Source organism: Mustela erminea, chromosome 2, assembly GCF_009829155.1.
Source record: "Mustela erminea isolate mMusErm1 chromosome 2, mMusErm1.Pri, whole genome shotgun sequence".
In the NCBI taxonomy this organism is placed as follows: Eukaryota; Metazoa; Chordata; class Mammalia; order Carnivora; family Mustelidae; genus Mustela; species Mustela erminea.
This window is the reverse complement of record NC_045615.1, coordinates 19,641,975-19,666,526: the sequence shown is the minus strand read 5'-3', so window position 1 is coordinate 19,666,526 and position 24,552 is coordinate 19,641,975. Positions and strand designations below refer to the sequence as shown.

Below are 24,552 nucleotides of genomic sequence, written 5' to 3'. Positions count from 1 at the left end.
TATTGGAATGTTTTTCAAAGAGTGTTTGGAAAACCGTAACCTCCACAAACTTAAGGTGATGGGGGTGAGAGAATAATTCTTGCAGTGAAAAAGCCTGAAGAATTTTATGCAGAACAAAATGTAGTTTAATAAACAAAAGAAAGTTAAGAGAAAAATCTATTTTCTTAAAAAAAAAAAAAGCAGCAAGAGTAATGAACTAATCGCTGTTCAGGGAGTGGGGAAAACTTTTTTCCCCCTAGATTTGGCGAATAGCGGGATAAATTTGAAGAACTCCATCCCACCCCCGCATGCGCGCCCCCCATTCTTTCCAGACCGAGCGGTTGCAAATCCCAGGCTGAGTCCGCCCTGGGAGCCTTAGGGCACCTTCCTCTTTGCTCTGCGTGTGTGTGTGTGTGTGTGTGTGTGTGTGTGTGTGTGTCTAGCTCTCGCTCTTTCCCTCAGTCTGTGCCTCTGTGTATGTGTGAGTGTGTGTGTGTGACAGAGAGAGAGAGAGAGAGAGAGCGCGCGAGAGGAGAGAGAGAGCGAGAAAGAGAGAGAGCGAGAGAGCGAGCTGTGAGCTGTGCCGCCGCCGCCGCTGCCCTTTGATCCCGACATTAGTGTTAGGGGCTCGGAGACACAGAGCGCGGCCATAGACACCGCCGCACCGGCACTCATTTATTTATACCTCCCATCACACACGCGAGCATAGGACACACACACACTCACACCTATTAGATCCGTTTCCATTGAAGAATATTACGCTCGGGGACAAGCCAGGTGCACGACCAAAAATTTAAAAAAAAAAAAAAAAAGAAAAAAAGAAAGGAAAGAAAAGAAGAGAACCCCTCATCTGGCTCCAGGAAACAAGCTTCAACCCATTGCACACACCGGAGAGAAGGGGTTTCCCCCTGCCCGCCCGCCCGCCCCCCAACTACCTCCCGGCTCCTGCCAGTGTCTGCCTCTCTGCCCCCACGGGGGTTTATTTGATCTCACATTAACCAAGGAGGAGAATGTGAGAAAAGGGGGAAAATGCCCAGGAGGAAGCAGGAGCAGCCCAAGCGCCTTCCCTCACGTAAGTCATCCCTTCTCCACCTCCTCTCGTGCCATTTTCTCGCCCTCCCTCTCCTCTTTCCCCTCCGCAGCCTCCTCCGTTGTTTTCTGCATTAGTTTAGGGTTACAGAGGTGAAACTGACAAAGACACAGCCCGGGTTACTCCTCGTTTAGGTCTATGCTGAGGCAGCCATGTTGGTGATGATCAGCCCCGTGCCCTTTCTATTCTCTCTCTCTTTTTCTTTCTTTCTCTCACCCCCCCTCTTTTTTTCCTTGAGATCGGGCTTTTTTTCCCTTTTCCCTCCCCCTCCCCCTCCTCACTCCGGGTTCCTGGGGGGAGGGGGCGAGAGACGCGAGAAGGGGAGTAGTGTGGATGCCGGTTTTTTTTTTTTTTTTTTTTAATCGGGGAGTCGGAGAGGGGGGAGGTGGGAGAGGTTGGAATCTTTAAAAAAAAAAAAAAATCCTTGTGGATCCCGGTGCCTGAGGGTGCGGGGGTCGGGGCGTGCGGAGGGCTGGGGGCCGTGACATGGCGTTTGGGGGTGTCGGGGCGAGGACGCGCGGCCACCCGCCGGGGACGGGATCCAGGGAGAGGTCCGTCTCCGGCTAAAGGTTGCGCCGGGGTTGGTCGGCCCCGGAGCCGCCGGCGGCAGCGGCGGCGGCGGCGGCGGCAGGAGCAGGAGGAGGCGGAGGTGGAGGAGGCGGCGGCGGAGGAGGGGAGTCGGGGGCGGGCGAGGCGGTAGCGGCCGGGGAGGGTGTGGGGGCACCGCACACAAACACACCGGTACACACGCGCCGCCGGGCGGCTGCTCCCGCGGCGCCTGGGCGAGGGGGCGCGCCGGGGCGCGGGGGGCGCGAGGCGGCCGGGCGGGGGGTGAGGCCGGGCAGCGGCGGGCGGATGTGGGGTGCGGGAGCTGCGCCGAGGCGGAGGCAGGAGGCAGGGCGGCTCGCGGCGCGCGAGGTCCCTGCAGAGCCGAGGGGAGGGAGGAGCAGGGCTCCTGGCCGCAATAAAATGCGGGGTCAGTCGGAGCAGACGGAGCCGGCGAGACTCGGGCTCTCAGACCCCCCTCCCCGGCGAGCCTGAGCAGAGTCCAGGACTAAAGTGCATCACAACCCTCCCCGGCTTGCAGCCACACACACCAACTGGAGACACACACCCGCCGGCACGGCCCGGTCCCCTTCCCCTCCTCCACCCGCGCCCCCGGTCCCTCTCCGCCCTCCCTCCGGCTTTTCTTTGCTAGACTCTTAACTTTTCCCCCACTCCCTCTCCAGCTCCCCCCCCCTCCAATCTTTCTCCGCTTTGAGTGTTCCGAGATGCTGCTAAAGCTAAAAGTGAAGGAGAAAGAAGCAACTAAAAATATCCCCCGGGGCCGCCCGGCTCCTTGAATGCACGGAGGAGGGGGCAGGGGAGAAGGCGTGGGGCGGGGTGACGGGGAGGAGGGGACGCCGGAGGCGCCGGAGGGAGGGGTCGGGGGAGACCGAGGGTCAATTTCTCCTCTCTCCCCCCGCACTGCTCCCCGCTCTCGGCGGTCTGCCTCTGCTTGGAGCCCGATCCTGCAAAACCCGGGCTGGGGGCGGAGTGGAGCCGGAGCGCCTACCCGCCTGGGTGTCAGGCCGACGTGGTCGGTCACCTGAAGTTCACGGAGGGTGGGGGAAGGGTTAAGGTTATGGTGTCTCGGGCTTGGGTTGTGTGTGAGCTTGTGCGTTTCCGCTGCAGACAGGCAGCGCGATCGATCTCCCCCTCGCGAAATATCCGCGGCGCTGCCTGCCCGGGGGACGGGCAAGGGGCGCGGGTGGCTCGGGCCGAGCGCCCCCGCGGCTCTGTGTCACCCGGGCCGCGGCCGAAGTGGTGAGCAAGGGCACTTGCAGGCAGCCCGCTCCGCAAACATTCCTCTTTCTTTCCCCTTCCCGGTACGCAGGAGTCGACGCACAGGGCTTGGGTTGTGCTTTTTTCCCCTTCCTTTAAAAAAAAAAAAAAAAAAAAATGCCCCTGTGCAGTCCTTTCTTCGCCTGCCCGCTAGAGGTTCTGAGGATAATATCACATATGTAATATATATGCACATAAAATCACTCGCAGGCGGCTGCGTGTGTAGGGAAATTTTGTGCGAGGAAAGAGAAGGCGGTGGAGTCGGGGAGGGCGAGTTGGGAGGCTCCGCGCTGCGATTCACAGAAAACTCGCAGCAGTTGGTGGAAGAAGTGTGTGCGTGCACATGGCCGGCCGGCCAGTTCCCAGCTCTTCTCGGGGGCGTGCGGCGGGGGAGGGAGAGGAGGCAGGAATCCTGGGGGGAGGTCGGGGGAGGCTTGCCCTGCTCGGACAAAATGGGCTTCAGTGTTCTCTGCGAACTTGCCCTTAGATGGCAACTTTGGGAGCTGATGAGCTTGTGTGCGAAAACCAGGGCGGTGAGGTTATTTGGTCATTTTCCTTTCTTCTCTTCTCCCCCTGCTTAAAAAAAAAAAAATGTTGGCGAGGTTAGAGGGAGGGTAGGAGAGGAGAAGGGATTTATCTGTTTTTGGCTCTGACGGAGATGGAACGCCTTCCCTCCCGTTGTGTGTAGCGCATTCGGGCAGCTGCAGGCTGCCCTGCTGGTGACCTTGACCCTGACCTCGTGCGACTACCCTCTCAGTCTGAGAGGAAATTCAGGCTCCATTTTAGCTCGTATGCTCGGTGGGCCTCTCCTGCTTGCGGGTGCCTGGCGATTAAGTTATATTTCAAGAGTGGGCTCTCCCACCCTGTTCTCTAATTGAATACTGTTATCCACTCACTTAAAAATAATAAATAAATAAACTCCTTCCAGTCGCATAAAGCCACTTTTACTGAAGTAAGAAGCAATTACCTTTTGGAAACACCGTAAATGTCCCTCCAGTTTTTAAAGGGAAGCCTAATTTGCAAAGCTTTTCCACTTACCTTTGCATTGAATGGATTTTTGTGGATGTGTGCTGCCTGTTTGAAGCATGGTTTACACATGTTTTGTAAGCAATTTGCATTTGGACTAAGAGCAATTTCTGGGCAAATGGTGTGTTTTGCAATTCAGACACAGTAACCCAAAGCTTCCTAAGTGCTGAGTGAGTCTTAAAGAAACTTGCAATGGTGGGGAGAGGTAATAAATATTGACTTTGGTAAAATTAGTGTAAATCAGTATTTAATGTAGAATATCCCTCTAGTCTTAAATCCCAGTTTCAATGCTAAATTCTTTATTTGTTTACTTATATGGGGGGGGGGTTTCTTAACCTGGAGAACCTTTCTGTATAAAGTTAAAATAAAGTAACTGGGGATTACTGTGGCCCTGATAGGTCATCTCAGGGTTTTAAGAAGTTATACAGCATTAGATTTTAAACTTGACCCTAATACAAGAAAGGAGAGAGGTGTGTAATTTTGGGGGTGGGGAGGAAAGGAAGAGGTTGGAGGGGGAATGAGATGGGCAAACTAGCTTTTGGAACCAAAGAACCCTTCTGAGTAAACACAAAAGTGGCTAATAGCCACTATTGATAGAGCTTTGAGAATTTAGAGAAACTGTAAACACATTTAAAATTAGAAGTAGAATACAAATTAGATTACAAAAAAGAAACTTGTGAAACTGAACCTATTGAAACTTCTACTTTCCCATAGCATTACCTGCCCCTCCCATGGACCATGGCTACTAATAGACTCTGTGTGTGGAACCTAATTTTTCTTTTATAAAATATAATACTAGCCAGGCACAGTGTGGATGGACAAAGTCCTCCCACTCGGCAGCACAGGCACCAGGGAACCTGGAAGTTCCACCCTCGAGTAGATTAGTCCTGGAAATCCAGACGAGCACTTGGTATTATCTGATACCGAGTCTGGGGTGCGCCTCAGCCCCTGGCACGGAGTTCCAGCAATTCCCCAGACTGGGCTTCAGCCTGCTAAGGTTTCCTAGCTCCTTCTGTTCCACGAGACACCCATGGGACTGTTCAGAACCGAATTAGCTTTGGGGATGGGCGAGCCTTTAACCTGACACTACTAACCTAAGCGTTAGATTTCTGATTTAAAATTCTACCTAGTCATTTCCTCCTGGGCCTCTGAAGTCAGTGGGGTGTGTGTGTGTGTTATATAGGCTTCATACATATGCAGAAAAAGAAAAAGCTCCTATAGAGCTGCGTGGTGATTCCACTTACAAAAAGAAGTTTTGTGCTAGTTTTTGGAGGAGACCACCAACAAAGGATGTTAAACCTAAACTGTTTTTTGAGAAGTAGCTTTAAAAAAATCATGACTCCAAGTAAAGCCTTTATTTCTTGCCCTAAAGCAATATTATCATTTGGGAATTTAAATACAATTCTGCTGCTGCTGATGGCTTTTTTTCTAAACGTTCTTTCCATCAAAGAGGTCCAATTCCACGTTCAGAAAAATGTCCTAGGGATCCTCTGAACTATACCATGAGCTTATCTGTAGCAGAATCCCAAAATGCATAGCTGAAAAATGTTTGTCAGTCTAAGAAAGAGGAAGAGGGGGAAAGTGATACTGTGTCTGTTTGCCGGGCCTTGTGGGGGTGGTGGTGGGTTGCCCTTAGCATTCTGTGGACATCGTTACATTTGGGTTCACTGACTGAGGAGGGAAAGGGTCAGGAAGGGCTTTCCCCTGTGTTTGTTACATCTGTAAAGTCTTTTACCATTGGGTTCCATCAGGATTTTTAAAAATTTCCTCATTAGCTGCAACTTACCCTTGAACATGTATGAGTTCAGATCCTGTTATATTTATCATTGGAAATCTGCCTGATGCCTATTCCCAAGGGGGAGCACAAGGAAAAGTGAATACAACAGTTGTTTTGCTATTCTAGTATTTTCATTGTTGACTCAGTTGTGGGTCAAGACCAGAACAGGTTACTGTGTTCTTCATTAACAAAACTTTAAAAACCGTCTCTTGCTTTCTAGTAAATGTGGGAAGCAAAATGACAGGAAAGCAACAGGAGCCCTTATATTCGTATTTTTCCATGTCTTTATATATCTGTTGGCAGAGAAAGGGTCGAAGGTTTAACTCTTTCCCCTACCTACGCTTACTAATTTTTTCAGTGACGAGGCACTTCCTCCTGACTATAACAGGAACCACAGGGAAAAATTTTGAGTCGGAGGCAATAAAATATTTCTCTGCTCCTGTCAGACAGAGCTAGTGATCCTGAAGTACCACGTAGCAGGCTGAGTTGATACTGGGCAATAACGTTCATCTGTTCTCCTAAAAGAAATCCATGTATTCCTAATGTGGGAAGTAGGGTACACGGAACTTTCCTGTTAAAATAAGGGGGATAGTTCAAAATCACATTCCTTCTAATGCTTCAAAATAGTTTCTAACAAAAAAAAATTGATTTTTAATTTATCTATGGGCCACCATCTCGCTCTGGGGATACACAGCTGGTGTGAGCTGACCAGTCTCCGGCACAAAGTGTTAATAAATCATGCTGGAGAAGGGTAAATTGGACAGCTTTCAGCCTGTGTGAGGGCTGACTGTGCTTCTGAGTTTTTAGAGCCTTTGAATGGCCTCTATTAGGAGAGGTCCAAGGGAGGTGTGGAAAATCTCTGTCTTGTGAGGCTTATAAAATTAGATGGATAAAGGCTGTGGAAACACCCAAGGGATGGTGTTGTGTTGGTGGAGGAACCAGACAGGCTTCTCTTGCGGTCAAAAGGTGCCTTAAAATACAGAGAGTCCTATTAATGTCAGGATGGTCCTATAGGGAAGATTGGGTATGAAATGTGTGCTGCCTGACTGGGTTGGTAAACCACTTTCTTTAGTGATCCCAGTTGTTGGGGTTCTGATCGTTTGGATGAATTTGTTTGACAAAACAGAAAAACTCACCCAGGATCGCTCACCTTGGTCACCTGCATGCCAAGTGGCGTCTTTGGATGCACTGGTGACAAGGCGTGATGGAAACGGGGGAGCCCACAGTGTCACTGTGTGAAGTTCCATTGGTTCCTGGGACCGGTCAGCAGTGCTGTCTATGAGAGCCGAAGGGCGGCAGGAACCTGCCTGACAGAAGGTTCTGGTATCCTGTCACTTTCCTTGTGTGAAGTTGTCTTGTCCCTGCTCCGTCCTTTTTGAAGTACCTGTTGGAGCACTAGGACAGGAGGACCGAAACACAAACACAACAGCCTTAACTGATCTCTCCATTCTGAGTGATGTATTAGTAATTTTCTATAATTTAATCAAACCGATCACAGAACAAGATAATGATGGTATGACCTACAAAAGAGGACGTTTGGGGGCGTTAAAGGCTTTCTAGCGTAAGGTTTTACCAGACCATGGGCTTTGTGGCAAAGGAATAGATTCTGAGTTTTCTCTTATTGCAAAGAATTCCAGTCCGGGCCTTGTTCTGTTGAGACATATGGGGCATTTTTCCCCCCATCAAACCTTATTACTACTGTATTCTCGCTTAGTTAAAGTCCTCGAGAATCACATGTTAGAGATAGAGGTTATAAATGATGATGCTGCGTCCTGAGTCTGATGTATTCTTTCTGTTCCCTACTTTGCTAGGTGTAGCTTGGTAATTCATACTATCTAGGGCCAAGTGTACAAAATACTTTATGGTCAATGGTCGCTGAAATGCCTTCTGTCATATTTTATAAGAAACTAATGTGCAAAGTACAGACCTTAGAAAGAGCTAAGAGTCCTCGATGGGCTGAAGTTACTCGCTGCTTTCCCTCTTCCGTGTAGAGGCAAGTTTTGTACTTCTATCTTCTGTCTGTAAATTACATTTTTATGATATCAAAGAATGGTGTATGACTAGGTGCTAAAGCAAGGGCCTTTCAGATGACTCTTATCATACCCCCTAGGACCCGCCGTTGGGTTAGAAATGCTGTAGTTACAAGGTAGATTCATAAAATAAAATCAGACTTTGGCTTGATACTGATCTTTAGTTGCATGGGTGCATATTGCTGTTTATAAAAGTCAGCTTCACTGCCATGTACACACACACACACTCACAGGGAGGCTGCACTGTAGCTAATTTTGTAAAAAGTACAGTGATACACGCCTACGGTCTGAGATCAGCATGTGGCCTTTAGCTACTCTGCTTTTCACAGACTGACCTAGGGTTATATTAAATGCAGCAGATTCTGTGTGCCTAAAAAGGATATTGTTTCCAGCCCTCCCTTCCCTTCTTATTAAAAAACAACCTCCACCACTGAAGTTCCTCTGTCTCAAGGGTTCTTAAATGACCAAGGCTGAGGTGCTCATGGCTTCCGATGTTGAGAAAAGTCCGACTTCAGCCAGGTGCTGTCAGCAGGGAAGAAATGCCTGGGCCTTCTCTGAAGCTTGAGCCTGAAAAAGCAGACCCTAAAATAATCTCTCTCTCTCTGTCTCTCTCTTGTCATTTCTGCCCGGGTCAGACAAGTGGCTCGACCCCATTAGCAGTGCGGTGTGCAGGGGGAGAGAGGAGGATCCAGGCTGAGTTGTTCTGAGTGCTCTGAAGAAGTTGGGCTTCAGAGGGGACCGGAGAAGGCCAGCGAAAGACGACCGTTGGCATGATTGATCAGCAGCATTCTGCTTGTCTGAGCCTTGGAGACAGGCTACCGTACTTGTGGAGGCGATAGATTTCTCTAGAGGTATACTTCAGTTGTCTGGTAGTGTATCTTCAGTTGTCTGGTAGTGTGTTTTGAAAAGCTTTTGTTGTTCATAATGAGAGAGAGAAAATAACACGTGACTTTGCCCTCTCTTCACTGTGTCTACTGGATATGGTATGACTTCAGGGAAAACAGAGAACACACATGCTTTTTAACTTCACAGTGGATAAATGTATGGAGTCTGGCATCAGGCTGTTCGGAACCCAGTCCTGGCACTCACTTGCGGTGTGACCTTGGGGAAATGACTGAACTTCCCCGTCTTTGGTGTCTTCATCTCTCTGTAGTGGTAATAGTTCCTCTACCATAGGGTTAGTGTGAAGCTTGGTTGATAAATGTCAGTATTGCTATTGATAAGTATCAATAATAGATACACTCATAAAACCTTACCTAATTAGTGCCGGCTGCATAGGAAGAGCTGAAGAAATGTTAGCTCTTATTATGTTTATGAAATAAATTTCCATCTGCTTAGATCGTGATTAGACTACAGGCATTTCTGACCCAGGACGTTTTGGAGATTCCAGTGTGTAAACACTTTTTTTTCCTTATCTCTCATTAGAACGATGAGTAACAATATGATACGGTAAAATTCTTTTATAAGGCTGTTAAATTAGGGCTTGACTAATACTCATTTCATAGGCCAACAGTATTACACTAGACTTTTACTATAGGAACATGTTCTGTTTGTGATTTGACCTGAATTATGTCTAAACTGTGTAATAATCGTATGAATTATGACTGGGTCTTACTGTAGAGTGAGGACAATAAATCCACGCTCACAGACTTACAGTGAGATTCAAATGAGAGAATAGGTATTTAATAAATGTTTATTTATTCATTTATTCAACAGTCAGTCCAGTGATTAAAATTACCCAGGGGAAATTTATATTGGTTTTTCCATGTGTTGTTTAGGTAATAGTTTAAATTTTGTACGAAGGAAGGAAAGGCAGGATCTGCTGTTTCTAATTGCAGAGAACCAGTCCAAGAGAACACATTAAATTAATTTTAAATGAAGGATTCAGGGGTGTGTGTTTGTGTGTTTGTGTGTGTGCCTATGTGTGTGTTGTATTGTGTGTGTGAGATAGATCATATCAGAGGTTACAAACTAGTGGCCTACTGATGTGTTTTGCCCTCCACAGTATGTTTAAAAACTTGAGGCCGCATTTGCAAATGGGCGGCTTCACATAAAAATCCAAATTTCTAGCTTCTTTTAAAAACTTGGACGAGCCAACAGCACGGGGCCCACCTCCCCACATGGCAGCAATCTGCTGTCGTCGGTGGCGGCTGTCTCCCTTCCCCGGGCATGTGCTCGTCAGTCTGCCACAGTTCCTACCACTCTGCTGCCACGTCCCTGTCTGCATACACACCTGCCCCCCTCCCTCATGTATATTACCTCCTGGCCCCCACGGGCATTTGGATTACAAACTGTTTTACATTGTCCAACATTCTGTGAGCTTTTAATTCATTGTTGAGGCTAAGGTTCTGTAAACCTCATTCTATGGCTGTATTAAGAAGCAGTAGAGGGTGGGGATTAAGATCCTGGTACCAGATGCACGAGACCCGACCTGGCTGCAGCACGTTTTAGCCGTGACCTTGGCAAGGGACTGCAGCCGTCTGCCTGTTTTCACATCCGTGCAGTGGGGGAACATTGTAAGGCTTACGGGAACTGAGTTCATACATGTTGATGTGTAGGCTCACGTCTGGCACATAGTATATGCACGATATATGAGGTGTAAATTCATTTCAACTAAGGATCTCAGTAGGATTGCTCCAACTGCCGTGTAATCAATCAAAGACAACTATTGCTGCCTGTAAGTTTCTGATCACCATTCGGCAGCACAGTGATTCTCAACCCTGGCTGCACATTAGAATCCCTTGGGAGGTTAAGAAAAAGAAGATACCTGCCTCTCTCCACTGCCCCCAGAAATTTAAATTTGATGGCTCGAAATGGATCCTGAGCATGGACATTCTTAAAAAGCTGCCCAAATTACTTGAATGGATAGCCAGTGTTGAGGACCCTTGAACTGACCGGAACTTCCACTCTGGGCTGATGCCATTTCTGCCCCAAAATAAATACATGTCATGTTGAGCCTGGATGGCTTATCGATAATTTGCTTTTAAAACCCTAGCAATAACTCATTGACTCCCACTCCTCCACGTTGAAACCAGAGGCTCAGGGAGGCACCTGCCCTAGGAAGGGGGCATGGACTCCTTTCTTTTCTCGCACCCTCTCCCACCATGATCACTAGGGTTCCTCACCCGTTTTGTGACTTTGGGCAAGCCAGTGGACCTCTCTGTGCTTAGTAGCACCATCTTGTAAAATGGATACTAGATTACCCACACATTCGGTGTATGTTACATTGTTCACAAAGCATTTTCACTGATCTCATCTGCCTGTAGGCAAGCAGGATGGACTCCTTTTCCCACCACTTGGACGGAAGTAGAAACTGAGCCACGGAGAGGAAGAAACTAGCTTGAGGTCACCAGTGTCAGCACTGTGAAGGGCTGGACCATCTGCTGGTCTCCCGAGGCCTGCTGTGTCTCTGAGGACTTTGGAACCTTCTTGGGGCCCCGCATGTGGAGGACATGCCTTTGCCGCCTGTACTCCTTTCAGAGGCCCTCCATGATAGGAGGGACCCTTAGGTGCTGATGGAGTGTGTTGCTCTGTGTTTCATGAGAACTTGTGCCACCAATAATATACTTCTTTCCTCAAAGATTTATTTTGACCTCAGACTCAGCTGAGAGTAAGAGAATTAGAGAGACACATGCAGTGACGCTTTCTGGGGTCTGTATTACGTGCTCCATATGGAGAACACTGCTTTCGTGTAATGGCCTAGAATTATAGTTGTCTTCTAATCTGTGCTTGTTTGGCCCCACTTGTTAACCCAACAGTCCTCTCCAGAGCATGAAACACAGCTGTATTTGGAAGGAAACAAAGTGTGGGACACCCTCTGCTTCAGGAAATGTTCCTGAAATGTGCTACATGATTTTTTCCCTTCTAGGGGAAAGCAAACCTTGAATAGTCACGTACTGGGTTTTAATCTGACCTTAAGAAAGAGGGGAACCAAATTATAGTAAGCTGCTTTGTGACATCACTCGGAAGAGAGAAATGTCACAATCTAGAAGTGGGATTTGGATTGGCTGGACCACGAGATCATATTTAGAAGTGTCAGTAGCTACTCAATGGCTACTTGCTGATAGGTGAGAAAATATATACCCCCCTAAAAGAAGAAGAAGAAGAAGAAGAAGAAGTACTAGTATTTTAAATATGCTTAAGTGTACTCCATGAGACCAAAACCATAGAAATCACAGATACAAATTCTTATTCATTTATTTTTAAAAGTCTATATTGGCTCTTAATGGCAAACATAGTGCATGTTTAGTATAAATAATGAAAACTATGTAGAAATGTTTAAAGTAAAACGTGAAAGCCCCCTTTCCCAGCTTCCATCCTCAGACATAACCACATTCGTAGACAACAAGCAGAAAGATAACAAGCAACATTTAAAATTCAGCCTTCATTCAAAAAAAATGGATGCATTTCAGCGGAGTTGGCTGAGTTAATGCAAGTACTGAATTCAGAACAAGGGTGGCAATGCTGGTCTTGTAAACTGATTAGATCACATCTGTACGATGAATGCCAGATTGGGTGCCCTGATTTAAAGGGGGAAATTGATAAACTGCTCAGCAGAAGGGAGGCAACTAGAAGCGAGGAGGCTCCTGAAATCATCGTCAGAGGAATTAATGATTGCGACAATTGGCGAGTTCTGAGTTTGAAGCTAAAAGTGAAGAGAGAGGAACAGTCATGCCTGGTGACTACATTCAAATATATGAAGTTCTGTCAAGTGATAAAGGGAGTAAACTTACTCTGAATTGTCATTTCTCCTAAATTTGTAGCTTGTGTCTGATAACTCATGATTGATTCATTCATTCATTCAGTAGTAACTGAGGGTTACTCTACCAGGGACTAGGGATCAGTGGAGTTGAATAGAGCATGGTCCGTACTTGCGAGGGGCTCAAGCCAAGGAGGCAGAGAAAGAGATGGAAACAAATAATTAAAATTTGGCTTTAAAGTTATTTTCATAGATTTCTGAAATGCTGAGCAGAAAACAGGGTCTAGGAACAAGAGGGTAGAAGTTACAGGGAAGATAACTGATTTTTTTTTAAAAGATAAGGAACTATTGAATAAATACAACTGTGGAAAAATTGAAACAGACGTTCTTGTGTTTAAAAAGAAGCTGGTTCTGCCACCTGGCAGAGTGATTTTCTAAGGACTTCAGGTAAAGAGGGTTGGTATGTGAGGAGACACGTTGAACTCTGAAATCATTTACCATTGTGAAAAATAATTCTATAAAGCAGATGCTGCTTTGCTTGGTTTCTGTCACAGAGTCGAGATCTGTTCCTCCAACAGAGGGAAACATCTCTGGGTATAGCGAACCAAAAGCCTTTTCACAGAATAAGAGTATATGTCAACATGTGCAGTGTTGTACTAGCCCAGCGAGGACATGATCTGCTGGCAGTTGTGGTCCCTACTGGGTGCTCCTTCGTTAAGAAAAAGTTTTGAGCATTTACCTGCCTGGTAGAAATTGTAGAGAAGGCAGTCTCTGCTGACAGTTCTTTCAAATGTTGACAGAAAACAATCAGAGGATAAGCACAAATCAATATGCTAAGAAGTGCACGACGATATAATGTGAATTAGATGTGTAAATGTTCGAGGAAACTGGGAGTGAGAGTGATGGGGAAAACATTCCTGGAGAGAAGCGGTGCTTCAAACGTCCTCGAGGAAGGGATGCATTTAGATCTTGAGAAGAGAGAACATTCCAAGCAGAAGAAATGGCATTAGCCAAAAGAGGTTGAAATAAGCCAAAAGTATGTGGGAGACACTAAGAGAAGAAACTTAGCTGAATCAGAAGGATTATATTGGTGGTAGAAGGATAGGAGGTAGGAAAAATGTAGTAGGAGCTGGTCCAGATGATAAGGGATTACGATTACTAAGTTTTGTAGTTTGGATACAATACAAAATCAACTGTGAAATGTTGTAGTTTCTTTTTGTGGTCACAAAGGAGACGGAGAGTGATGGCCTAAAGGGTGCAGGGGGGAGGGAGTCTTTTTAAGTAGGAAGGGCTGTTGAAAAACCAAAATAGATGAATGACCCAGATGCCACCTTGAAGGTATCTCTGGAGGAGACCTGCCAGAGATGGGCTTCTGGGGCCAGTGCTCAGGGGTGCAGGAGCAAGGTGCCTCTTGCTCCTTCCTCACCTCTTTGGTTTTTCCTGGCAAGCAGAGCTCTAATGCGTGCCTCCCTTTGAAGGTCATAAAGTAGGTGCTATTTCCAAAAAATAACACAGCTAACATTTATACAAAGGTAATGAAGGTAATGATAAAAGGGACATCTGTAAACCGACTGCCCAATCTAACACATTTCAACACTATCAAACTTCTAAGGTACTCTTCTCCTGCTGCCTGTTCCCATTACCCTAAATCTTCTGTTTCTCAGAAATCTTCTGTTACCCTATTTGGGTTAGCTTGTCTTTGGGATTTGTAAAAATGGTAGCACACGGCACGCATTCTGCACCTTGGTTTTTCACTCAACGGTTATCTTGGTGAGTTTTAGCCACACTGATGCTCATAGCTGGTGTCCCTGTCCCTGCTCTCGATAAGACACTGATGAAGCACACCACAATGGACGTATGGTTCGTGTCTCCTTCTTGCTGTGAGGAACAGTGCTGCTGTGCCCTTGCCCAGCAAATCACTTTGTCTGGAGGGACTGTCAAGTTCAAGGTGTAGGATGTGGGTCTTCCAAAATTCTAATCCATGCTTGCAAGCTTGAATTTTATCAGTGGCTACCAATACTGTCCATCTTTTCTTAAAGCGTCAGCCTTAACTTCGTTTGTTTCCAAGCGAGAGTGTGCCACATTTCCGAGAGAGAGATACCCAAATTTGAGTGACCCTAGTTGAGCCGTTGTTCTTTCATTAGAAGAGATGTTCCCTGAAAAGAGTGGCTGGTTCAGCTCCCGACTGAAGCCCGGGTTTACTTTTCCTTGAGATAGCCATCACACGTCAGTAATGGTAGAAGTGCTTCATGGACACTTTTCATTACATATCATATGAAAAAGATGTTTACTCAGGGTCAGCCTTTATTTATTTATTTTTAAACACAATTTTTAAAAAGATTTTATTTACTTGACAGAAACAGAGAGGGCACAATTAGGCGGAGCAGCAGGCAGAGGTCAAGGGAGAAGGAGGCTCCCTGCTGTGCAAAGAGCCTGATGAGGGTCCTGGGACGACACTTAACCAACTGAGCCACGCAGGTACCCTGGGCGTCAGTCTTTAATAAAATTAATAGTTTTTAATCGCTGCCTCATCAAACAGACAGGTTTGCTTACTTTGGGGAGGTGGTGTGCATGTGTTTTACTGAGTTTGTGGCAGTGAGGAGCACAGTGATGCTAGGATGTTTTGATTCAAGCTAAGGTGCCAGCATTTTACCCGTCGTTGCTTTTGTATCATCATTACAAATGTCGATAGAGTGAAGACGGGCAAATTTTCATAAATTATTATGAAAACAGTTCTGGTCTTGAGGATACTTCAAATCCCAGTAGGGATTTGCAGACCACACTTCCAGAACCACTATCTAAGCTGTCTCCATAGGAATGGAAATGCAAGTCTTGGTGTTTGTCTTTCTTCAGCTTTAGTTGGTAATGTTCTAATGCAGAACCCAAAAGACAGAGAGCCCGGAAGACAGGGAACCCTTTGCTCACACGTCTTCTCAGCGTCTATGGGATTTCTTTGAAGTCTCTTGTTCTGTCTGCAAATGGGAATGAAAATATGTATTTTGTTGTAGTATAGATCTATTTGTTCTGAAATAAAAGTAATGTTTTAAATAAACTTAGCTGTTAGTATTTTTCTTCCTCACACAGGCATATATCTAACATCACAGATCTGTGAAGACGCTTGATGCTTACCCTGTGACTTCCTGGTGTCCCTGTTAGGGAAGGAGAGCACTCCACTGGGTGCCTCGGGTTAGGGTGCCTTACTGTGGAGAGGGCGTGGCTGCCTCCGGCAGACGGCCATGGGTTAGGGGCCTGGGCAACTGGGAGTATTTCTGGGCTTCTAGTGTTCTCTCTCTCTGGGCTGCTGCCCTCACCAACCATTAACCCACTCACCCAAGACAGAGAGAGCTGAGTGGGATCCTTGGTGCCGTGCTCTGCCTTTCCTCCTGCATCAAGCCCATCACCCAGACTGTTGACTCTCCTGTTGGTGTATTTCTGGAATCCTTCATGCCTGCTCCATGCCACTGCTGTAGTTTACACTCCTATTTTCTCCTGTAAGGATTCATATTCTCTTGTTATTCTTCATATTTTTTAAAAAAATTTTTTAAATTTTAATTTAAAAAAAAATTTTTTTTTTTAAGGATTCATATTCTTTTTTATCTTCTTTTTGCCTCAGTGTCCTGTCCCCTTCCCTGTCCCCTGGCCTCTATGTAGCCCTGTGTTCACACTGCTACCACAGTGGGCTTTCCAAAACACTCATGCATGTATTGAGGATCTTTTAGACATCGCCTCAAAGGGTCAAGCTTGCTCTTCTTAGCAGAGTATAGAAAGTGCTTCATCATCTGAGCCTCCCTTTTTTTTTTTTTTTGGCCCTGCCATATACCCTTTGTTTCTTTCGTACCGAATTCTCTAGTTTACAGAACTCCGTGTTTGGATTTCCTTATTTCCTTATTTTGGAATTCCTTTTCTCTGTTTCTGGGATGTCTTCAACCCATCAGATTTGCACGATTACCACCTGCTTATCCATTACCATTCAGTTTAAAGGGAAGCCTTCCCTGCTTCCCCTCGTCCCCGACTGTCGTCCCATCCACCAGGCAGAATGAGGCAACCCCTCCACTGGCTCCCATCGGTCCCTCATAAGACCTCCCATGCCACAATGTAGCTCCTTCTTCCTCTGTGTCCTGACTGTCCGTGACCTTTCTAAGGGCATGGACTCTTCCTTATTCATTTTTGTACATTCTTGCCTGTAACAGTACCCGAGATATAGTAGGTGGTCAAATCTTGTTGAATAAATGAATGAAGGAAGGACAGGAAGAATGGGTCACAGGATCGAAGAAATAGGCCGAGTCCCATAAACATTGTTGAATGAATGAATGAGTTGAACAAATGAAGTTCAGAGTGGGTCCCAGAGTCAAAGGGTACATTTTAGGGGTAGAAGGCACTTTGGAGAACTTCTCCTGTTGTCATTGTCTCTCAGAAATGAGAGCATGATTTGCCTAAACTGTCGAGCTGGGCCGGGTGGGAGGTGATGAGCAGTGCCACAGACATTCACATGGATGTGGCCTAGAGATGCCTCGGGAAAGTCATGTGCTTCCGGAGGAGACTTGCCGAGGAGAGCAGAGGCCATGGCCTGCACCACAGGGGGATACCACAGTCGAAGTGCAGAGAGAACTTTGTGGTTGGAAGTCTGTGGCACATTCCAGACTGTAGAGTCTCCCCTCAGCTATTGGCTGGTGCTCGCTCTCTGTCCTCAAACTGTGCCAAGACTGTAAGATTTTCCTGATGACTGGGCATATTCTACATCTGGATTCCATGGTCAGAACAACCAGAAGTTTCCTGCCCTCTTTGGTTGAGGTGATTATGATATAGAGCTGGGGAGCAGTATCAACAATTTTGAGGTAAGCCCTACCATTTAAAATCAAATGTTCTCTCATCTGAAATTTCTAGGTGGTTGGGAGGGAGGGCAAGGGGACAGACACTATTATTCAACTAGTGCCAGCTCTGTGCCAGGTGCTTTACTTACCTAATTCTGATTTACTTTCGCAATAAGCCTGTGAAATAATAGATATTAGTATCCTATTCTATAAAGGAGAGAATAGGCCCGTGGATGGATGTCAGGTGGGTTTGTTAGGAAGCAGAGTGGGAATGTCTGGTGTCTAAGCTTGTGCCTTTTCTGTCTTGTCACGTTGCTTCAGCTTCTAGAAATTTTTTAAAAAATTTTTATTTATTTGACACAGAGGGAGAGATCACAAGTAGGCAGAGAGGCAGGCAGAGAGAGAGGGGGAAGCAGGCTCCCTGCTGAGCAGAGAGCCTGATGTGGGGCTCGATCCCAGGACCTTGAAATCATGACCTGAGCCGAAGGCAGAGGCTTAACCCACTGAGCCACCCAGGTGCCCCTAGAAGTGTTTTGCTCTGCAAAACCTATTGTGGTCTTATTTTATTCATTTGATGAATTCTTGAAGTTGGCATTTATTTTATGTACTTAAAAGGAAGAGAGTCTCTAGTTTGCTAGTTTAATGTTGTCTCTGCTTTGCAGTTTACAAATGCTTTGCCATCTCTGCAGGACCATGAGGTACAGGAGAAGGAGTAGGTGTTATAACCCCGCTTTACAGATGAGGGATGCAGTGATGGAAGGCAGAACGTTCTGCATCTATCTGGTTCATCGCCATATTCCTAACGCCTGCTCTGCGGGTTAGTGTTTAGTGAGCTCTTTGGTTTTTGTTTATTAAACATGAGGAGTTATATAGCCGGCAAGTTCCAAATTCAGACGGGAATCCAGGTCCCAAGTCTGAAGTCCCAGCTCTTTCTGCTGCTAAACCATTCTGCTTTTCCCGGAGCCCTCATCTGCGGGACTTGGGAACCCTCTGGTAGGGCTGTCTGGTGGATTCCCACCAATCTAAATGAATACAGGTGGCCTCTTAGAAGAAGCTCTCTTGTTCTGATTTCTCTTCCTTTAAATACCTCAACATAGGACTTTAAGTAATTTCCTGTCCACCTGCCACTTCCCTGTAAAATGACTTGAAAAGGACTGATTATCCAATAATGGATTCATAGACGGTTCACAGCAGGAGGATTCCTGAGATCATTTAATATGGTATTTTTCAAAACTTAAAAAAAATAGTGGAACCCTTGTCTTTAAGGGGAGCTCCAGTCTAGAGACAAGAGCATAGCCAGGTTGTGCTGCTTAGATGTGTGCTAAGGTGGGAGATGGGGTGGGTCCGTGGTCCTGTGTCCTTCCCTGGAGTTCTCGCCTCCTTGACGGTATGGTTTAGACATCACTGATCTGTTCTTACCTCTCGTTGTAATCTGAAGAAACTGAGGCACAGAGGTGCTTCGTGATTCACGGAGGTGGTTGGATTAAGATGATGATGATGAAGCTTGTCGCCATGTATCTGAAGGTCCAATATTGTTTTCAACACTGTTCTGCTTTTATTATAAAGAAAAAGCAACGTACCTCTTCTTTCGAGTTGTGGGGCAGCAGACTCTGACCTGTTTTTGTGCGGCCCTCTGAGCTAAGAAAATGGTTCTTATATTTTTTAAACAATCGTTAAGACAAAAAAGCAACGGCAACAACGAGAAACAAAGACTATGGGACCTAGAACGTATACGTCCTTTTATAAAGCCTAAAATATTTGTGGTCTGTCCGTTCACAGAAGAAGATTGCCGACCCTGCTTTATTGGATTCACTGCTGCTGACATTAATGTGGAAATACCAAAAGAATTTGGCTTTCTCTAAGTAACGTCAAAACATGTAAATTTAAAAACAAAGCCTGATTAATTGAGCATATTTATATCAAAACGCTTTTCAAACTTGTATTCCTCAAATAGACTTCTTTAAATTGTCCAACACATGTTCATCCTTCTTTTCAAATACCGGGTTTTGATGGAGGAGAGACTAGTAACTGAGTTCAAGTACACAGGAAATACTGCAGCCTAAGGGCTGCCTATAGTTGAAAGTTCTAGAAAATGAAAAAAAAGTGATGTTCACATTTAAATACAAAATTAAGGCATTTTATAGGACTCCGCCCAAAAGGTTCAGAAGAAGAGGAACAGGAGTATGAGTGATACGAACCCCTCCTGGTCACTTTGGGGCCATACCTATGCCTGTCAGAGGGATTTTTATAGTCTTGAACCTCTACCTTGGAGTTGAGTCTCTGTTTGTTTGTTTGTTTCTTAATTTTTTGTTATTTTTAAATTTTTTAAATTTAAATTCAGTGAGCCAACATTCACTACATCATTAGTTTTTGATGTAATGTTCCTTTTGAAGCAGGGATCTGTAGAGCACATTTCCCATCCTCATCTTTATCACTTGATGCATTTCCCGGAAGCATCTGAGCTTTGTTGGAAAGTGGAATGGATGTTTTCTCTTGTGGAACATCACTCATGGGGATAGATGGCTAGAAAGCCGTTGAAAATGAAAGCCAGGTCTTTCGAGTAAAAGATCTAGGGAAGATTTCTTGGTGAAACCCCAAGTGGACATGCCTGTGGAAAGCTCTCACCCCTGGGAGTCTTCAAAGAGAATTAAGTGGGTAAAGCCATAGGACCCCCAGTTGTTGAGGTGAGGGTCATCTAGCGGCAGGGGACCCTTGGAATTGCCCTAGTTTGTTGGTTGTTTGTGATATTTGTTGTTTTCATTATCTTTGACCCTCCATCGTTCACTTCTTGTGCGTGTGTGCCAGAAGGTGGGCAGGGGGAGTAACAGGAGACAACAGTTAAGAATACATTTGACCACTTGACAGCCGCCATGGCACGAAGCCTGGTCAGAGTAAAGGTTAAAATTGTTGGCCTAAGTCAGTGTTTAGAGTTAACTTTGAGTTAGGGTTGTCCTTGTAATCAATGTCATGGATTCTCGTGGTTAATTAAAAAGAAAGAAAGAAAGAAAGGAAGATCTCTCCCAATTCATTACACCAATATCCTTTTGTGATTATAGGGGTGGGGGAGAGCTTGGGAGCTGCTTTCTCTGCAGTTTTTGTTTTGTACGTATTTAAAGACTAAATAAAAAGCAATTCCATCTCCTCTCCTTTGGTAAATCTCTCTTCCCCAAAGGCCCATTTTCTCCCAGTGTAGACATACATTTTTAGTAAATAAAGGACTTACTGTGTGAACTTTTCCTTTGGCAGGCAGAATGATTATGAGCATAATCTGTTTCATTACAAGGTACGTGATGTCAAAGCTTGGCAAATGTGCCCTCGAAGAAATGTATCATTTTATGTATAAGCTGAGATTTCAATAAGTAGCCATTTATCTCTCTATAGAGTGCTGTTCAGAGACGACAGAGCGCATTATTATGTTATTAGGGCTTTTTTTTTTTGTAGTAATGTTCTTTTTTGATCTATTAAGAATTTCCTGGTGATTTCAGTAGTTTGGTAATATATTGTTCATCTTATAACAGGTATTGGTAATGTTGGGATGAAAACATTTATACAAGAGGATATAAAAGTCAAGGAAGCAGATAATCGACTGATTTATCAGCCTTAACAGACAATTTTTCTGATCAGGCAATGGTAGCCATAGTAAATTTACTTCTGATGGCTTGAGGGGACAGATTCTGTATGTTTTTTGTAACACGGAGGCGCGTGGAAGGGTGAAGGAGCAACGGAATCAGTCCGTGGGCTGACCAGTAGTGTTTTGGTCTCTGCTTTGACCTTTCGGCAGTGGATTCGTGCCGTATTTTGAACTGTCCCTTTCTTCCTAATTTGCCACAACGTACATGGTGATGAGTATATTTCTTGGTCTGGAGATTTTGAAGTTGCTCTAGTAATAGATGCCTTCTCTTACCTAATGCCGTTCGTTCTCAAAATCTTTCATTTGCACAAAATTTGGTTAAAATCTAGAGGTAGGTAAAAATCATCCAACTATCTGCTCACGGTCCCTGCAACCTCAGAGGACTTCACACCGAGCAGCAGGGCGGTCCGTTTTGTGCAGTAATAGCCAGCTTGGACAAAAGCTACAGCACTAACCAAGGCCATAGTTTAAAATCCGGAGGTGAGCAAATCCAGAAAAAAAAAAAAAGTCTCAGGCCTACGTGTATGTTAGTTTCCGCGGCTGCCTTAACGAGGTATCATGAACTGGGTGGCTACGGAAATTTATTGTCTCACGGTGCTAGAGGCTAGAAGTCCAAGGTCAAGGTGCTGACAGAGACACAGGGAGGACACAGGAAGGGTCTGTTCCAGGCCTCTCTCTTCCTTGGCGGTGACAATGTCCCTCCAGTCTTCACTGCGCGCATGTCTGTCTCTGTGTCCACGTTTCCCCTTTTTGTAAGGACACCAGTCTTAGGAGATTAGCCTACTCTAATGACCTCATCTTAACTTGATCATCGGCAAAGGCCATCTTCCCAAAGAAGGTCACAGTCCCAGGTCCTGGTGGTTGGACTTCACCGGCTTTTCGCAGGGCCACAATTCAAGGCTTGACACGAGGTTTCATCCGTAGTTTCCACACAGTGTTAGTAAGCCAGGTGGTTGTTACCACAACGATGCCAGACAGTCACATGTTTAGAAGGAAGGGACTCATCTCTGAGGGCGTATGTATTTTGAAATCCCAGCAAAATAAAATTTAAAATGTTGATTACTTGAAGTTCCCGGGGTACTTTTTGGTTACCTGGATAATTACTTGTTTGTCAAGCTACTCGTTCTCTTAGATTTCCTGAAGATTTGGGTTTGAACCTCGCTTTGTCACTCATTAGGTGTGTATGTTAGGTAAGCCATTAACCTGTGGAATCTTGTTTTCCTGGTCTGTAGAATGAAGAGACTGTGGTCTACCACATAAAATCACGTAAGGCTCACATTTGCTGACAAATAATCAGGCATCTGCTAAAGCACCCTGTATATTTGTAGTGTTTGATGCATGGTTGTTCATTCATTCAACAAATGTTTGTTGGGAGGCTCCTGTGTTCCAAGGCTGGTTCTAGAATTCTCTTGTTCCCTTCATGACGATTGCACCATGATTTAGTAGTAGAAGTACTGGCCTTTGGAGTGAGACATCTGAGCTCAAGTCCTGTCTGTGTTGGTAAATCAGCTGTAGGGGACCATGGGCTAATCACTGGCCTTTCTAGACCTCTGCCTAGAGACTAGCCATATGGACTAAATCTCCAAGGCTTTTCCATCTCTAATTCAGACAGACACAAAATCCAAATTTATCAGATAGAGTTCTTAGTCTCTTACAGGTCCATGGTGCAGTCTGGGGAAGTTACCCTCTGTGATTTAGCTTTTCTTTCTGACGTGGGGGCAAGAGGACTAGTACTCTCTGTTTTCTGATAGTGATGATAGTAACAAGGATAGCCACCCTTTACTGAGCTCTTGACACTGGGCTAGATACTTCTCATAGATCCTTGCTTCCCCACATAGGGTGTGTGTTTCTCCAGAGTGGGTGGGAATCCAGAGAGACGTGGTGCATCCCTGCAGAGAAGAAATTTTCCTTGGAGGCTTGTGAGCTACACCGCTGTAGTATTTAGTAAGAACAAGCACAGCCACAGTATAGAGCAGAATACGGGATTCACTTGAAATGCTGAGCCAAGAGTCGAAAGAAATTTGGGGTCTCCTGGAGGGGACTTCAGCTTCATCATTTCCCTGGGCGGTTGTTCTGTGTTCTTGGCCGCTAGGGAGACTGGTGCAAAAGTTTGCAAAACATACTCTTTTCCCTATTTCATGTTTGACTCACATGAGAAAAATAGGATTATCACTTGTAATTTTGACAACCGTTCTCATTTTCAGTACTGACAAGTGCTGCCTTTCTGACTGTTAAGCACATTCTTCCTCCTCATTCATACGTTTGACAAAGAGTTAACTGAGCACCTACTCCGTGCTCCGTACCATTCTAAGTGATGAGCACACGGCAGCGAACAGAATGAAGCCTGCTGTCTCGTTGAGCTTTTATTCTAATAAACAGTGATGTTGGACGGGAGACCCGAGGAACGAAAGGAGTCAGCCCTGTGGCTAATTGGGGGAAATTTGCTATTTATTTATTATTTATTAGCAAGGCAGAGCAGTAGGAGATGAGGTGTGATATAGATTTCTAAAAGCTTCCTGCGGCTGCTGGCTGAGCAGAGTGGGGCAAGAACCGGAAGTAAGGAGGCTGGCTGGAAGGATACTGCCATAGGCCCGGTGAGGGACGGCAGTGCTGTACGTCAGGGTGGGAACCGTAGACATGCTGAGAAGTGGCAAGACTGGGGATGTATACGGAAAGTAGAACCGACAGAATCTGCAAATGAATTTGATGACGGGTGTAAGAGAAAGGGAAGAGTCAAGGCAGGCTGCGGGGTTTTTGTTCAAAGCAATCATGGGGATAGAGGAGTTGCCGTTTGTGTTGAGATGGGCAGGGTTTTTTTTTTTTTTTTCTTTGTTTTTTAAAGATTTTATGTATTTATTTGCCAGAGAGAGAGAGAGAGAGAGAGAGAGAGAACACAAGCAGGGGGAGGCAGAGGGAGAAGGAGGCTCCCCACTGAGCAGAGAGCCCGATGCTGGACTTGATCCCAGGACGCTGGGATCATGACCTGAGCCAAAGGCAGATGCTTAACCTACTGAGCCACCCGGGTGTCCCCAGAGATGGGCACTTTGATGGAGGAGGTTGGGTAGCTCCTGGGTCACTGGAAGATCTGGCAACTTTATATAAGGATACTGAAACCCACTCAGATACTGTTGGCACCTCCCTTTGAAGATAAGGAGTGATGTGTTCATTTGTGTTACCTTTGTTTCACTCGTGGACATTTACAACAATACTTGGAAAATACTGCTGTGTGCAAGATGTGCGGCTTGACCCAGGGGGCCTCTTGGTGCTCTCTCAGTCTGTGGGCTCTTACCCTCTCCAGACTTCCTCCCATTTTCCTTGTGCCCTCATGGCCCCTTTTCCCCAGCTGCACTGGTGACAGGAGTCTGGTTGTCTTCTCTACCCTGGCAGTTTTAAGTAACTAGCTGTTCTTAACTTTTCCTCTTGGCATTGCTGGCAGCGGTTGGGTACCCTGGGCATTGCAGTATTTTGCTAACTGTGATCCCTGAGGTTCTGGCCCAAGGGCCAGTTGCCCACCCATGTGTTTTAATACCATGGTCTTGGACCCCCGAACCTTTGAGAGGTCTCTTAGTGTGGGGGACGTGCTAAAACTTTCAGGCTTCAAAGGGACAGTGTAAAAATTGGCAGGTTAAGACCAGCCTAAATGAGGGTATGTTTTCTGCTTCAGATCATCAGATTGGTTCAGAAC

General features: G+C 45.7%; 1 protein-coding gene across 11 annotated transcripts in view; it reads left to right on the top strand.

Annotated features, from left to right (window-relative positions):
- Positions 1 to 359: 359 nt before the first annotated feature.
- ZNF827 (zinc finger protein 827) overlaps positions 360 to 24,552 on the top strand; it is a 166,972-nt gene continuing 142,779 nt past the window's right edge. For 10 of the 11 annotated variants that reach the window (XR_004283148.1, XR_004283147.1, XM_032332419.1 and 7 more), the window contains exon 1: positions 360 to 1,051. Coding sequence is in view for 9 of the 11 variants with exons in the window: in XM_032332419.1 (XP_032188310.1) it covers positions 1,009 to 1,051 (43 nt within the window). In the remaining 2 variants the exon portion in view is untranslated. The remainder of the gene's footprint in view (positions 1,052 to 24,552) is intronic. The other variant, XM_032332416.1, reaches the window with a different exon arrangement.